Genomic DNA, 16,878 nt, shown 5'->3' on the forward strand with positions numbered 1-16,878 from the left:
TTGTCTCTCTATGCTTTAAGATCTGCATTAGAGTATAATATTTTAACTAAAATTCTTGAAGCTTAAAATATTGCTTCATTTTGTCATCTCCATGATTCTGCCATCACTGGAATTTATTCTGTTTATACCATGTCTTTAAATCATTCACAATATCAATAGTGTCTCCCATCCAGAGCAACATCTGGAAATTTGACATTTCAAATCTAGACATGCTGCTCCCTCTGGTGGTAACTGCACTACATTCAGCCACAGACCTTTACTGAGTTTACAGAAAATGCTGCACTGATGAAGAACTGATCTATATCCTACTACGTAAACAAAGTAACACAATGCCCTTTCAAATAAATATGCTAACAATAGACTATGCTTTCATTTTTCTATCATTAACTTAACTATAAATTAGCATAAATAAATATCAGAGGCCTAATTAACCTTTTAAGCCCCAAAGGGCTTTCTGAGCTTCCTGCTCAACAATGACATGCGCCAAATAAATGGAGTATTTCTCTGCAATTACAAACTCTGAGTAAACAGTCGTGGTATCGAAATAAGGTTAACACTTGTGATATTTAATCAACTGACTGTTGTTTTGGGATAAACTTATTTGTGTTTTTAATTGACATATTTCAAAATATTATTACTATATTTAATAGCATAGTAAAATCAAAAGTACCCCGTGGCTGAGTGTGTGACATTGTCTCTTAGAAGTACCCCCCTCACTCACACACACACACTCTGGTAATATTTACATTTCAGTATCTTCTAAACCTCAGATTATTTTTGTATCTTGCAATGTATACTTAAATGCTTTGTATCATTTTATGCTTTGTCTCATTCCTTTTTCTGTTGTGTGGATAGCTGAGACCTGTTTCAATCTGCAGGTACTGCTTGCCTTTCAGTTTCATTTGTAAATTGATATTTAAAGTAAATGTGCATTTAAATATTTCGTTAATCATTTACTTAGAATTTGTAAAAGATACCATGAGTCATTAACAACACACAAGTAACTGCTTTGTAGTTGGTGTGATACTTTATTTAGAAATGTTAATCGACTGTCTGATCACAGCAAACTAGGAACGACAGTCTGTACAGTTGAATGTCACTGGCATAAAAATGATTTTTTTTTAAAAAAGGCCCGAAAAAGATTGATTGATAGCGGCTAAAGGAAACTTGTAAAAGGAGAATAACAATGGACCCAGAATTTAACCTTGTGGAACCCCACTGGTTAAACATGCAGTGTAAGATCAGAATCTGCTTGCATGAAAGAGAATGTTCTTCCAGACAGTCATTTTCAGTACAACCTTTTCCATTTATACAGTTTTATGTATCAGGACAGAAAATACACATGACACCTTGTATCTAATGACATGGCCTTTGAGTGCCATTGAGCACAGTTTAAAATGGTACAACCAACCTGAGTACAGTTACTGACCATGTCCATTCAGGATCATTTAGGATCACGGTCTTACCCATCTTATGAGGTCTGCTGCCAGCAGGATACTATGCCATGTCACACAGCTCAAATCACAAATTTCAAACTGGTTTTCTTGAGCATGAAAATGAGTTCACTTTACTCACATGACCTCCAAAGTTACTAGATCTCAGTCTATAGAGCACCTTTGGTATGTGGTGGAATGGTAGATTTTTATCATAGATGAGCAACAGACAAATGCCTGAGGAATCTTTCCAGTGCCTTGTTGACTCTATGTTACAGCGTAAAAGCAGTTCTGAAGGCAAAAAGGGGTTCATCCTGGTGCTAGCAAGGCATACGCGATACAAGTCCCATCCAATGCCGATGATGCATCTTCACTGTACTTAGCCTTGAATGAAAGATTTTTGAAGCAAAAATAAAACAGAAATAAAATAAAATAATGTTATCACCACAATCAGATAGCAAAGACTAGCTCTTCTTTATTGTAAAACAGGCCTAACTTTGCTTTTATTCTTTATTTGGTGTGGGTGACTTCATAGTGACTGGAATGGCTGATAATACTTGTAAAGCTGCATACACACTGAAAGTGATTTGCAGTGACGTGGTGATGAGAGACCACAGAAAGTAAACGATATTCACTTCAAGTGACTTTGGGCAAAAAAACAAAAAAACAAAGTGGCTATCACCTATTTTTCATAGGTGATAGCCACTTTGTTTTCTGAACTTTCTGAACTTTCGGGCGAGAGACTGAAGCAACTACCAATGAGAGTGAAGAATAGCACTGATTGACATCTGACCTTTTAGTAAATACAAAGGGGATCACCTAGGTAACCTGAATCTGGAATGTCCAAAAGCGTAGAGCCTTTAGCTTCAAAGCGATGTGCGATGAGCAAATTGCTTCCAGTGTATACAAGGCTTTAAAGTACTTAGAGTTCAAAGATGGTTCAGAGACAACCTTTTTTAACTTAGAGGTCATTCTTTTTCGTAAAAACAACAACAACAACAACACACAAACAAACAAACAAACAAAAAAACATTCCTTAATCACCATGACTGAACTAGCAGCAGGTTTTGGATTTAAATGGGCAGCACAGGGCTCAATGTATAGAAAATGACTCCAAGGTCACTTTAGATGAACAATAGTCAGAGCAGGAGTCTACTGATCATACTGCATCCTCAGAAGCGACAGCAGAAGATTAGTCTGTTCTGCTACCGTGCTCACAGAATCAAGTAGTGGATCACCTACACCGGTGAATGTCACCATGGTGGGACTTGATGGGTCTTCTGCATCAATCTGAAAAAACCCAAAACAATACAAAAGTTAGAGAGACATATTAGTAAAAGAGCTGCAGCAAAGTGTTCAACACCAAGCAAACATCCCCCCTTGTGGGGGTACTGTGGGCAGACCAACACAGCCCACAAGTTGGCAAGCCCACTATGAGTTGCCGACAGAGTGCCCACAGAATTCCCCAAAAGAGAAACAGTTCTTTGGGCCCCACATAGGCTAGATTACAGAGGCCCCACATGCGCAAGTCCAGTGTGGAGTCCCCACAGAATTCCCTCCTCGGGGCCCAACAGGAGGGAATTATATTGGCAGGTTCGGAGCATGTCCCAGACTGGTTACCTTCAACAAAGTTTCAGAGTGAACAGGGGTATTTAGTCCAAGGAGGCAGTCTCCCCGTCTCATTAGCCAGTCTCCAGTACCTCCTCCTCAAGATGAAGGCTGCTGCTTTAGGCTGCCTTTGCCTGGTAAAAATACCCTTCTTGTTCCCCACCACACGATGGATTGCTGTAGACAGACAATTAAATATCATTGTTACAGGGCAGAATATAATAAGGTGACTGAATAAAGCTGCAAGTACTAAGTATTAAATATTAAGATAATTTAAGACAATTGTTTGGTATTTACAATTTGTGCAAAAACTTGTGCAGTGCAGATTTAAATTGGTTAAAGTGACAGTGTGTAGAATCCAGTAGTTGTAGTGTGTGTCAAATGGTGTGTGTAGAATGTCAAGAGGGGTCATTTTTTTCCACAGAAGTTCATCTAGAAACTTGACTATGTTGCCATTTTGTTTTATAGCCCAGATTTCCTTTTGAGTTTCCCTTTAATCTCCTGATATAAACTATCACCTATGAGGAAAAGAGCTCTCATCTTTAGACAAAACATAGGCTATACTGTATACTATCAGTACTGTAGAAACAGGAAAAACGGCAGCAGTTGTGGTTCTACAGGTTGCTTTATTTTGAAGCTGCAGTACCTTGTGCAGTCATGAAGTCTGCAAAGTTCCAGATGAGTTCACCAATAACATACTGCTTCCTCTTCTGGTCAAACACATCATGGTAGCTCTGCAGGAGAGCATTCTGGTACTCCTCAGTGAACATCATGGGCGGATCCTGTAGAGTGACAGTAAAACTTGTTAAAGATGCTGAAGTGACATGTGACTAGGTCACTGAGTGAGTGAGTTTATTCTCACCATGTGAAGCCCTGGAAGTGCATCTGCTCCGTATTCACTCTGGATTATGGGTTTCTTGTACTTTCCATACCAGTTCTCAAACTGAGCGTTGAGCTGAATGGGAATGACCTCCAAGTGGCCTGGATCATGGTACCAGGAGAAGTAACTGTTTACACATACAACATCTACAAAGGGAGCCTAGAGGGCGGGAAAAAAAATTAGATTTAAAATATTTTAGAGGTATTCTTCAACATGATGACGACATTTTTTTTTTAAATTATTTTAAAGGCCACAAGAGAACTCCACCTTCTTGAGCTTTCCTTTATTATTCATGTACAAGCTTAAAGCATATTTGCTGTTAGACAAAAATTGTAAAATGTATTTCCATAAAACTTTGTGTACTCGCACAGCCATTCCTTCATGGATGGATTTTAAGGGATTCCCCTTAAAAAATTGCTACTCAAGGGTGGTCTTAAAGTGCTGTGCATCTTTTGCTAGTTTAATATATTCTTGATAGTGAGGTGAAGGCTGTGGAAGCTCACCCCTTTGTCCCTGGCATAGTTACTGTCTGTGATGTAGGTGACAGGTCGGGTATGGTCCAGAGCTTTGGTATGCTTTATCAAAGTCCTGCAAGGAAAACAAATGTTGTTGACGTTGATATACCTGAGGAGTCACCAGGATTATCAGATGCATAGTTAGAATGTCACATAATCAATGACAGAAAAACATTTCTTTTCTATCAATCGTGGCTCAAGAGTTGGGCGTTCGCCTTGTAATCGGAAGGTTGCCAGTTCGAGCCCCGGCTTGGACAGTCTCGGTCGTTGTGTCCTTGGGCAAGACACTTCACCCGTTGCCTACTGGTGGTGGTCAGAGGGCCCGGTGGTGCCAGTGTCCGGCAGCCTCGCCTCTGTCAGTGCGCCCCAGGGTGGCTGTGGCTACAATGTAGCTTGCCATCACCAGTGTGTGAATGGGTGGATGACTGGTTGTGTAAAGCGCTTTGGGGTCCTTAGGGACTAGAAAAGCGCTATACAAATACAGGCCATTTACCATTAGTCTTTAATCTGAAGTAATTGGTGGCTCCATGGTATAGTGGTAACTCGATCAAGAGCTGCATAAACCCAGTCCCAACCTCAGCACATCCATCTGCTGTGGTGACTCCATGTGAAATATGAGAGCAGCCATAAGTACCAGTTTAATCTGAACTATTTTATTCTCTTAGGCCTTCAGCATGACAGAACATATGTTTGAATTACCATTTAAATTTACAGTTTAAAAACAAATTGAACCATCTGGCATCATGTTGCTTGATTGTGTAGTGATGACTATTTGAACAGTGGCTATAATAAGTGCTTTACACCTCAAAAGAAAAATAACCTGTACTCACTTGAAATAAAATTCAGCAGGAGGCATCTCTGAGGCGGGCTCATTGGCTACCGACCACATGACCACAGAGGGATGGTTCTTGTCCCGGCGCACAAGCTCGTCCATGACAACCAAGTGGTGAGACAGAGAGGCGTTTCCAAAACTGCGACTATCAGCAAGGCACAAAAGATACCTCTCAGCCTGAGCTGAAAGACTAACAACTTAGATCAATCCATCTTTTGGGCTCTACAGAGACCACAAGACAAAGCTAGCACTGCAAGAAGTGAAGACCTAACTCACAACTGTTATGCTTCTCAGTATGGGTGCGCAAAATTAATTACAACAAATGCAAATAGGCTTAAAGCACTCTGTTTAATTGTTCATTTGAACTTCAGATGGAAATCGTGTCGTGCATATTGACCTCCTGCAAAAGTAATAAAATAGGCACCCTTATTCTCAATACATTATTAGTACTCTATTTATTCATATTTACATTATGCAGACTTTAGTGTTTGCTGTGCAACTTGGCCATGCCCTTAAACAAACTTAAATTTTAGCTCTCTCATCATCTAATTACTTGCTAAAATGTTTGACATTAATCATCTTAGGTCTGATGTCAAGTTTGATATTTATTTACAATGAATGATTAGACCAGGAGTGGGGAGACTCCAGGCCTCAAGGGCCATTGTCCTGCAGGTTTTAGGTGTGTCCTTGATTCAACACAGCTTATTTATATGGCTAAATTACCTCCTCAACATGTCTTGAAGTTTTCCAGAGCCCTGATAATAAACAAATCATTTGATTCAGGTGTGTTTACCCAGGGTGATATCTAAAACCTTCAGGATACCGGCCCTTGGGGCCTGAAGTTCCCCTGGATTGGACCCACTGAACTGTATAGCTAGCAGATACACATAACTTACAAATAAGCTTCTGCTGCCACAATTCAACCAGATTTTGTTCTTTGTTGGATGATATGTCACTTCATGCAGCATACACATTGGTTGATCATATTGTGGTCCAAAAATCATACACTGTATACGCAGCTTTAGATGTGATTCTCTCCAAAGTAGAACTAGGCTATGAGCTTCAGCAAATATAGGATCTTAACCTTTTTCGTTATTTTTATTAAAAAGGTTAAATCCCACCAATCACTGCACAATCCTTTATATCACATTTGTAAATTTATATATCCAGGTCTTTGGTTGACAAGCTAAGAAACATTGTAAATCAGGGAACCTAATCACCCAGTTCAGTGGTTACCAGAGTGTGGCCACAAAGGTACGATAATAACAGGCATTTAGCTTGAAGTCCCTCAAGTACTGTCACATATTTATAAAATGTATTTGTTTATATAAAAAGTGAATTAAAACTGATAATAGGAGATGGTTAGTTTATGACATTACTGTTTATGTTTATGACCTAACTTTACTGCTCTTGCATTGACGTTTGTGTCCCAGTTACAGATGGATCATATATTGGTCGTAACACTTTGTATAGGACTGGGTAGCATTAGCAATTTATAGCCAACAACTTGTGTTTGTTTTTTGAACCAAAATTTCAAGGAAATAAGCACAACTTTCTCTTGTATTTTGATTAGAGTGAAGATTTAAGAACTTGGTGGGTCCAGATGGATTTTCTAAATTTTAAGTGGGCTCCATCACTCTTGACTTTGGAAATGGCTGACCTAGTTGTTTAAATACGGCTTCCTGCAACTATCTGTACATAATCTGAAAAGAAGTTGTGAGGTTACATATCCCTGGGTTGCTCCCATGCCTATAAAATGTATGTGAAAGATTAGATTTGACTTTCACCTGATGTTTTTGTTTAACTAAAAAAGCCAGGTAACATATATAGAGTTCACTTCCATGTGTGTCATGGAGTAAGGTTAATAGTATGGAGAGTAGAGACAGCAACCACTCCCTGCTATAGACCTACACCTGACACCTGGTACAAGTTGCCGGTGTTGTGTTGCTCACACACGCTTAATGTAATCAGCCGCCTCAGGAGGAACAGGACTCTCACAGTTTTTCTAGCCTAATGTACTAGAACAAATAAACACTGATCCGCTCCCTTGTGCTGAGTCACAGGATTGCCATACCAATATGTAAGTTTCTCCATATCTTCACACATTGTAACACAGAATTTCTCACTGTTGACCTCAAACATACTCATGGGCTACAGAGATGCGTTTAGTGACACTTACATGTCTTTGATGCCAACACCTGGGCACTCATCTATCACCACAATCCCATGACGGTCACACATCTGCAGGATCTCCTCAGCATAGGGGTAGTGGCTGGTACGGAACGAGTTGGCTCCCAACCACTTAATTAAGTTAAAGTCCTTTACAATTAGGGGCCAGTCCAATCCTTTACCTCGAATCTACAACACATTAAAACCAGGAAAACAAAGATGAGGTCATTAAATAAAGTCTATCTTAATTGTGATTCAAATTAATGTTGACACAATGTTTCAAAGACAAATAAGACAGAGTCATCCTGGATTTTCATCCCTCTAGTGGTACTCACATCAGAGTCCTCATGTTTATTAACGCCATGGAAATAAAACGGCTTGTTGTTAATGAGGAACTGGGTCTTGGTAACGTTGACTGTGCGGATGCCGACTGGCAGAGTATACACATCCTCATATGTTGATGTCTCACTGACTGCTATTAGGTGGACCTAGAGGTTAAAGTACAAATGGTAGAAATGTTGTTCTTTACATCTTCTTCAGCAGACATGATGTCACCAGAAATGTAGCAGTTGGCACCAATACCAGTAGAACTGTGCAATTCTCTGTAGCCAATTTGATATCAAAACAAAATTACGATCCCACGTAATTAAACAAACTGTTTTCAAACAGACATGGCAGCACATCATTTATTTAAAATGTTATTATGTTTATGTCAACAAGACGCCGACTAAAATGTTAGGATGGTTGCTGAGAAGCTTACTAATATTAGCATAAGAATAAGCTAACATAACATTAGCATAAGCATTTCATGTTAAAGTGAAATATATTTAATTTACTGAACAGGTATTCTTGGTGTGTGTTGTGATTGCTAGTATTTCAATTTTCCAGTATAAGAGAGGTTTAGCAGCAGATTAGTATCAAGTATAATAATATTTATATATTTTCTAAATCACAAAGTTAATACACGCACATTCTTGTGACAATGCAACACACAGTTTAGGGTTCATTCAGTGGTTTTTGTAAGGTACAGCTTAACAAGCTGCTGATATATAAAGTATTCCCCCAGCAGAGAATCTATAATGCACTTAAAACATGCTGTGAATAAAAGAATCAGGGAAAATGTGGCACTTTCAGTTGAATTGAAACTTGCATAGGCTAATGTTTATAGAACAATAAATTAAAAAAAAAAAAGTTGCTTCTAAGACAAAGACATTAGATCCAAATAAAAATAGCAAAAACCCAGGGTTAACCCTTAAGTTACCTGGATAAGTCAAAATCCTGGTTTCCGCTTTTCCTCGTGGTATATAAACTGTGATTTTTACACTGTTTACACTCTACTAACCAATTAATAAAAGATCATTACTTCTTAACAAACCCCCTTAATGAGCCTCACAAATCTAATGGCCATATTGTCAAACCACATCACACTGCAGGAACACACTTCCCTGCCTGCAAGCATGTTGTCTTACCTCCATAGAATAAAGGTAACCTGGATTCTCGTGCATCAAGTACGGCCACCACAGCTTCACATCTACAACTTTGAGGACTCCAGATGGTGTGTTAGAGGAAGCCACACAGTGGCCATCTTTGTCCATCAGAGTAACCTTCAGGGTGGCTGTTGCAGCACCTTGAACAGATACTTTGTATCTAACAAGACCTAGAATCCAGAAGAAACAGCAATATCTGATAAATAGTAATAGCACATTCAATCTGTATTGTATTAATGTGGATCCTATTCACTATGTTTTTGCACAGTTCCAAAAAAAAGTTGGGATGCTATGTAACATGTAAATAAAAAACAGAATGTACTAATTTGTAAAATCTGTGATTTTTGAAATCACCATGATGCACCCTCATGTGTTCAGAGATGCAGACTTTTGAGTGCAGATAAGAATCCAGACTGTCCCGCTCCTCTTTAGTCTCAAGGATGCAGCATCCATTTGCAGGTGCAAAGTGGTTGATGTCGGTTGTGGTGGTAATCCCTGAGCCAGTGGTGGACACCAAAGGTGAAGAGAGCTATCGAGCTGTAGAAGACTTGGTTAGCCTGTGCCACCTTGGTGGCAGCAGATGGGTACGGGCAGGCCAAGCAGACATGGCTCAGGAGGTGGCTAAAGCAAAAGCTTGGGTGTGAGGAGTTCAGTGACGAAAAAGACTTTCAGACTGCCTAAGAGTGATTCTGTCAAACCGTCAAATGATTTAGGAGGGGAAAGTGGTGCTCTACTCACATGGTCTATAGTGCAGAGCGGCACTACTGACTTTAAATGAGGATATAGTCAGGTAAACTTCAGGTACCTCCTTAATCCCACTGTCACCTCTTCTGTACAGGACGTAGGGTCTGAGGATCACTCGCCCATCACTGGGGTCAGGTCACTGAGGTAATATAACTCTTTGGTGGCAGCGCCCCTTGGTAGTATGAGATTGCTCCTGATTTCCTGAAGGCTCTAGATGTTGTATGGCTGACTTGGTTTACACGCCTCTGCAACGTCATGTCAAAATCTGGGGCAGTGCCTCTGAATTGGCAGACTGGGATGGTGGTTCCCACATTTAAGAAGGGACTCGGAGGGTGTGCTCCAATTACAAGGGAATCAAACTCCTCAGCCTCCCTGAGAAGATCTATTCCAGAGCACCGAAAAGTAGAGTTTGTATGTTAGTGGAACCTCAGATTCAAGAGGAACATTTTTATTTTTAAGGATATTTAAAAGTGTGTGGGAGTTCAGCCATCCAGTCTACATGTGTTTTGTAGACTTGAAGAAGGCATTCGACTGTGCCCCTCAGGCTATTCTGTGGACCGTGCTGCTAGGGTAAGAGGGGTTTCTAGCCTTTTGTTAGGAGTTATTTAGTCCTCGTGCAACTACCGTAGTTTTTGGGTCATAAGCCGCTACTTTTTTCCCCACACTGTGAACACTGCGGCTTATACTGACGTGCGGCTAATGCATTTTTTTTTTTCATGCGGCCAAAAACATTTTGCCTGGTAACAGTAGACCAATAAAATTGATAAGTAGTATATATACGGTATATATTTTTACCGGTTGTTAAGAGATGTTGTAATGTTGTTTGTGCACTGTTCCGCAATAAAAACATAAGCAATGTAATTTGTGTGTTACCGATACGTACGTATACTTAAAGGTAGCCGTGTTACAGGCGCTGTTCGAGGAAAAAAAGCATTTGCAGTATGTATTTTTGTATGTTACCATAACGTTTGTGTTACCATGTTTATGTTACCTTACGGATTAAATTAAACGTTAAAAATCCTCACGTGTAATATTTCTGTGTAAATATCTCATATTACGAGTGAAATGCATACGGCTTAAAATCCGGTGCGGCCTATACAAGTACAAAATTGATTTTCTTTCTAAAATTAGAGCATGCAGCTTTTAATCAGGTGCGCTCTGTAGTCCGGGAATTACGGTACATTAAGAGCTTGGCCTGCATTTCTGGCAATAAGTCAGACTCATCTGCAGTGGGCATTGGATTTTGCCAGGGCTATCCTTTACTAATGATTCTGTTCAAAATTTTTATGGACCTAATTTCAACTCAGGTGGCAGAAGGCCTCCAACTTAATGACCTTAAAATCTCTTTTTGTAGATGTTGTGGTCCTCTTGACTTTATCAGGTGGTGGTAGCACTGTAGTTATTCATAGCCGAGCATGAAGTAGAGCTGAGTATGTGAGAGTTTTTCCCACCTACGATGGTTAAAATGGCTTTATCGTAACCATCGAGTATAAATGGTCATGTCAATATTAAGCTGTCTGCATTTAATTCAATCTGAGTTTTTTTTTTTTACTCCCACACGCTGAGCATGCATCATTAATCCCAACTGGAAATTTTTCTACCTGGCACACTGGGCTGAGCATGCGTGTTTATATACTACCAGATAGGGAAAAATATGGCAACAGTGGAAGTTTCAGACGAGCAGGGAATTTGACTCAGTGTTGTTTGGATTTCACGAGACGGATGTCGAGCAAAATGTGGTAATTTACAAAACATGCTGTAAAACTATGGAGGTATACTGGACATGTCCTACTGGGAGGAGGCCACGGCGTATACCCAGCACATGCTGGAGGAAATATCTCTCATCTTGCCTGGAAATGACTCGGTGTTCCCCTGGTGCAGCTGGAAGAGCTATCTGGGGAGAGCAAGGTTTTAGGGGCAGGGATAGCTAAGTAGGTAGCGTGCCGTGAGGTACCCCTGAGCAAGGTACCGTCCCTACACACTGCTCCCCGGGCGTCTGATTAGTGCCTGCCCACTGCTTCACTGAGTGAATGGGCTAAATGCCAAGAGAATAATTTCACAATTTTACAATGAAGAACATTATTCTGCAATTGTTTCACAATTTGTAGATACAGTTTTTTGCAGACTGGCAAACTTCTGCCTAGCTTTACTTCTGAGAAAGTCTACCTTTCTAAGATGCTCTTCATGTTACTCACTTGTTGCCAGTTAAACTAATTAGTTGTAATATTCATTCATTGGTTTCTTTTGAGTACCACTTATTTTCCAACCTCAAATTCAAAATGAACCAATATTTGTCATGAAATAGTGAAATGTCAGTGCGCCCCAGGACGGCTGTGGCTACAATGTAGCTTGCCATCACCAGTGTGTGAATGTGTGTGTGAAGGGTGGACGACTGAATGTGTAAAGCGCTTTGGGGTCCTTAGGGACTATGTAAAGCGCTATACAAATACAGGCCAAATGTCTCAGTTTAAATATTTAATGAGTTTTCTGTAGTCTCTGAATAAATTTGTTTTTGTTAGATTTGCAAATCATTGCATTTGGTTTTCATTAACACATTGTTCCAACACTTTTAGAATTGGGGTTGTCCATCAGTTTACCTGCTCACATATTCTTTGGTGCTAGTAAGGAAATTTGAAATGAATTTACCAGTGTTATCCATGAAGTTGGTCTCCACTATGATGTCATCCACATACACCTTAGGAGTAGTATACAACAGTACAGGACGATGTATCCCAGCATAGTTGAAGAAATCAAAGTAGATGTTTTGCACAAAAAAACCATCAGGATACCTGCAGACCGAACACAGTCTTCACATCATCTACATTCTCACTGATGCATCAGCTTAAAGTTTTAAAGGGTGGCAATAAAGTTAAAAATATGAACCAAAGAATGAGGGTACCTGGTACGGTCATTCATGTACTGGATGGTGCCTGGAGGAAGAGTCTCCAAAGTTAGAGTGTTGTTTACAGCAATGGTGATTCTGCATGGCTTCGTTGGGTCCCTGCGGATTAAACTACTAATCTCTGCCTCAAAAGGCAGATGGCCACCTTCATGCTCTGTCACTTTCTCTCCATTCACCCACTGCAACAGAGAATGATCACCGTTTTACATGAGCTACAATTTAGTGACACACAATCTTATTTACAATGAAGCAAGGATGTATTTTGAAACAATACATTTCTTCCTTATTTTAGCAAAATGATGGCAAACCACAGTCTGCATGTATCACAACAGCCTGAATCAACAGTTTTATTGAGTTTATGTTCTAAACTAGCCTGCCTGCAGCCCAAACTTGTCATCTACTGAAAACATTTGTTGCATTACCAAGCAACAAACAAACTTTTAAACAGTTCAGACCTTATATCAAGAAATACAGATGCTGGTGTCCTAGCTTTCTTAAAATAAGTATATATTTTCCAAGAAATTGTTTCATTATGTGTGTTTTTGGATCATTTTCAAATAAATATCATTAATAATTAATAAAATAATAATTAATATGTTTGTAAAAATAAATAATAATAAATAAATATTTTTACAAATTATCATGATACTCACCACTATTGAGTAATAGTGAGCACTTCCCACTCTAAGAACCACTCTTGTTCCCTCATCGGAGATCCAGCGGGCCGGCACGAACACCTCTCGCTCATACCACACCCAGCCAATGAAATCTCTTAGTGTGGGGTCCTGTGTGATGTCATTGTAGCTGGCAGGAACTGGCATTTCAATCACTGGGCCGGTCTAAAGAATATAAAACAACAAAGAGAAGACAGGACTTTACAGGGATACCTGTAGCAGCCATTTGAAAGTAGGCAATACACATGTTTATGTATTTGACTTCATTTTGATTCTCTGAATTCATGGTTAGCCCCCTTCGTGTGCATTTGCCAAATATTTATAATGTAAGGTTTTGACCTTTGTTCTCCATCCATTCATTCGCTTCCACTTATCCTTTTTTAGGGTCGCAGGGGTGCTGGAGCCTATCCCAGCTGTCATAGGGCGAGAGGCGGGGTACACCCTGGACAGGCCGTCAGTCTGTCGCAGGGCTAACACACAGGGACAGACAACCATTCGCACTCACATTCACTCCCGCATTCACACCTATGGGCAATTTAGATTTTTTCAATGAACCTATCCCCACAAAGTTCTCATCTTGTTTATTTTTCCCTTGTGAAATTGTGAATATTTTCTGCAATAAATGCCTCTAAACACCTCAAAACAAGACAATCTGACAGGAATGTATCCATTTGTGCTTGGTTTAAAGCAAGGCTTTGTGAAACACGGAAACATTTAAAGCATGTGAGAATTGTGTAACTGTTTTGAAACAGTCTGATAACCATCTCCAAAGTGACTGGACACTTTTTTTTTTTTGCTATTGCCATGAATTGATAATGGTATTCTGTGAAACAATCAGCCTCTAATTTTACTTAGTATGCCAGACTATCAATTATGATCAACATGTTTTGGTTTTGAAAAATCATCATGCAGCATGCAAGAAAAACTTTGAGACTGTTAAAAACAGCAGGCTGTGACTAATGATCAGCATGTTTCAGCAAATATCATTTCCCCTCCTGTTGCGTTAACATATGTGAGGTGGTTTCAGTTGCTTAATAATTCGATACAATGCATAATGGACCACTTTATAAAATAAATTATATATTGCAAAAACACTGTTTTTGTTATAACCTCATATTTTTGTGGACTTAGATGTCACCTACTTTGAAGGTAGCTTAAGTAAAGTTAATTGAATGCTTCCAATTATGGTTATGCAAAATGAAAATCAAGTAACAATGTCTAAATTTGTTATTTCTAAAGCTTTTTCTTTCTTTCTTTCTTTCTTTTTTAGTTTTCTATAAGTTACCTCCTCAAACTTGATGTGATAGGTATAACAGGTATAAAAATCAATTTTTGCTAATGTAAAGCTGTGGATAAACAACACATCCAGTGGATCATGTGTTCTTAGAGCAAGCATTAGTGAACTCTGCTGTGGTTGCTGCCGATAACGACTTTTAGGCTTTCTGGGAGTTTACCAGGCTTGTTCCAGCAGCAGAAAAGCACCTATCCAAAGTGAGGATGCACGAAAGCTTCAGTTCGCAGTGGTCATGAGACTTTCCACCCGGGCTTTGTAACTTAGTTTTGAACACCCAGTTCCTAGCTAAACGTATGAATGAGTCAACCCAAAAAGTTTATGAGGGTTTCTTGTATTTGTGTTAACACGTTTTATGGCATTCCAAGTAGCTTTTATTTACGATTATTTTTTGGTATAACTACATAATTGCAGGATGTTTAAAGGTTCTTGTTTACAGAGAGTAAAATGTGCACATTACTGTATGTGCACTTTGTTTTACTATTGACAGGGTTACAACAACCCTGTCAATAGTAAAACAAAGTGGGCTGATTTATTTCATCTGACCTGCTATCACCTCCGTTCCCGCTCACCTCTGCCAGCCGACGTTTGTACCAAGCCTTCTCGAAGCCCTCGTTCCTGTTGGGGGACCCATCAGCCCTGAAATCCCACAGCCCGTTCAGCTCCTTCACCTCCCTGGAGGTGGACTCCCGGGGAAAGAGCATGCCGCCGTCCAGCGGGAGCACCGTGCCAAACACTGATAGCAACCACAAGACACGGAGCACCGCGAAACTTCCAGGTACAGACATCCTGAAGCCCTCTCCTACTGCCCTGTCGGAGACGAACCCCGAAGTTTGCTTTGTTGTTCCGCTTTAGAGGTCACGTGACAACGGCATTACGTAACATCCCTACCGCTTTTCTGCTTAAAGCCCTCCAACGCTCTTCCCTTTTTTTCAGTCCTGTCATTTTCTCCCCTCAAGCTAATCTTTAACTCTTTCAGGCTGGAGACAGACGAAGTTTCGCATTTCAACGCTAAGCATTTACCTTTTATAAAAATAGTAGGTTTACCCTGCCGACAGTTTCCCTGCCAGCGTTGGGTTTTTTTTTGTTTTGCTTTGTTTTTTGGCCGACAGACACAGTTTCCTCACTTTTCATCTTCCTTAAAAAAAAAGGAAAATTTAAAAAATCAGCTGCTATATTCAGAATTAAATGTTTTAGTTCTTCTAATGTGACATTAAAGTAGGCAGGAAACATCCAGGATGTCACCAAAGAAACTAACTTAGCACAATATGTCTGTTTGTCATATCTAAGTCATATCTGTTTTCACATAAATTCGAAATGCAGATTCACAGATTCAAAGTTCAGTGCTTTTGTTTACACTTAAAGGTTCAACAACTGGAGACAACCGATAGATCCAGTGTAATCCACAACTTCCCAGTTACAGTCTCAAGAAGACACCAGTTTAATCAAGCCCTCACTCCTCCTTGCCACAAGATCACTCTGGGAGGATTACTAACACCCAAATATCCTGGGCAGAAGGGAGCAGGAGTCAAAGGACATAAATGTTTAACCACAGGAGGGCCAAGTCCACTAACAGTTCTTAGTTAACAATCCAGCCTTGAGTGAACTGCTTCATCAAGCTTAAGTAGGAGACAGCTCATAATCAAATAACCCACAGGTGAGATAATCAGCCCAGGTGCACAATGTTGGTAGGCAGGAGATGGAGGAAGAACCGCCTCTGAAACACAGGGTGTAGTTAGTACGCACACACACATACACACACACGGAGAGAGAGAGAGAGAGGTGAGTCGGCCAGGAGCACTGAGGGTCCATGACACTGTCTAGAATCAAATTTTGACTGTGGCTCAGTTTCCAATCATAATGCCATGCATACGGTGACCTGTTGCTTACAAACATATTAAACCTTTTTCACCTACCTAAACCTCTGTTCAACTCTATCCAAATTTACAATTATACTATATTTATATTATAAAAACGACCTAAGCACAACTATTGTAGTGTCTAAAAATTATTCAGACCTAATAATCACAGATTTCAATAATTTTATAGCCTTGGGTTAGTTATCAAATCTAAGGCCAAAGCTCATACACGTCCTTCCTTTATTCCTTTATTGTGCAGATTCAACAAGGGGCAGGTACCTCCGTTCAAAGAGGGGAGAAATAGACTTCGGTGTTACAGCTGTAATTTAAAACCATGTTTGGAGTGCCGTGGATCCTGTTAAATGTCACAGTTCATATCAATGCATATATTCTCTTTAGAACCTCAGCTGACATTTTGAAGTGAGTCATTGGAAAGAACACAAAGCAAGCATGAAACCTCATTCTTCCTGCACTTGTGTCTCTG

At 39.8% G+C, this 16,878-nt stretch overlaps 1 protein-coding gene across 1 annotated transcript; it reads right to left on the reverse strand.

The window, feature by feature from the left end:
• Window positions 1–1,005: 1,005 nt before the first annotated feature.
• Window positions 1,006–15,409, reverse strand: LOC146378732 (beta-glucuronidase-like). The gene is made up of 13 exons (XM_084941731.1): window positions 15,108–15,409; window positions 13,224–13,409; window positions 12,568–12,749; window positions 12,315–12,457; window positions 8,907–9,094; window positions 7,773–7,925; window positions 7,448–7,626; window positions 5,267–5,413; window positions 4,425–4,509; window positions 3,904–4,080; window positions 3,688–3,823; window positions 3,054–3,218; window positions 1,006–2,723 (listed from the first exon to the last, which is right to left on the reverse strand). Exons 1-12 carry the CDS (start codon window positions 15,321–15,323, stop codon window positions 3,067–3,069), a joined length of 1,944 nt encoding a protein of 647 aa, XP_084797857.1. The 5' UTR covers window positions 15,324–15,409; the 3' UTR covers window positions 1,006–2,723; window positions 3,054–3,066.
• Between the last annotated feature and the right edge of the window lie 1,469 nt (window positions 15,410–16,878).

This window comes from Perissodus microlepis, chromosome 10, assembly GCF_051167445.1.
Source record: "Perissodus microlepis isolate ML-2025 ecotype Zambia chromosome 10, ASM5116744v1, whole genome shotgun sequence".
NCBI lineage: Eukaryota > Metazoa > Chordata > Actinopteri > Cichliformes > Cichlidae > Perissodus > Perissodus microlepis.

Coding starts and splice junctions, on each gene's coding strand:
- LOC146378732 (XM_084941731.1), bottom strand. CDS start 15,323: ATGTCTGTACCTGGAAGTTTCGCGGTGCTCCGTGTCTTGTGGTTGCTA. Junction 13,410..15,107: donor ACAAACGTCGGCTGGCAGAG/GTGAGCGGGAAC, acceptor TATATTCTTTAG/ACCGGCCCAGTGATTGAAAT. Junction 9,095..12,314: donor CAACTTCATGGATAACACTG/GTAAATTCATTT, acceptor TCTGGATTCTAG/GTCTTGTTAGATACAAAGTA.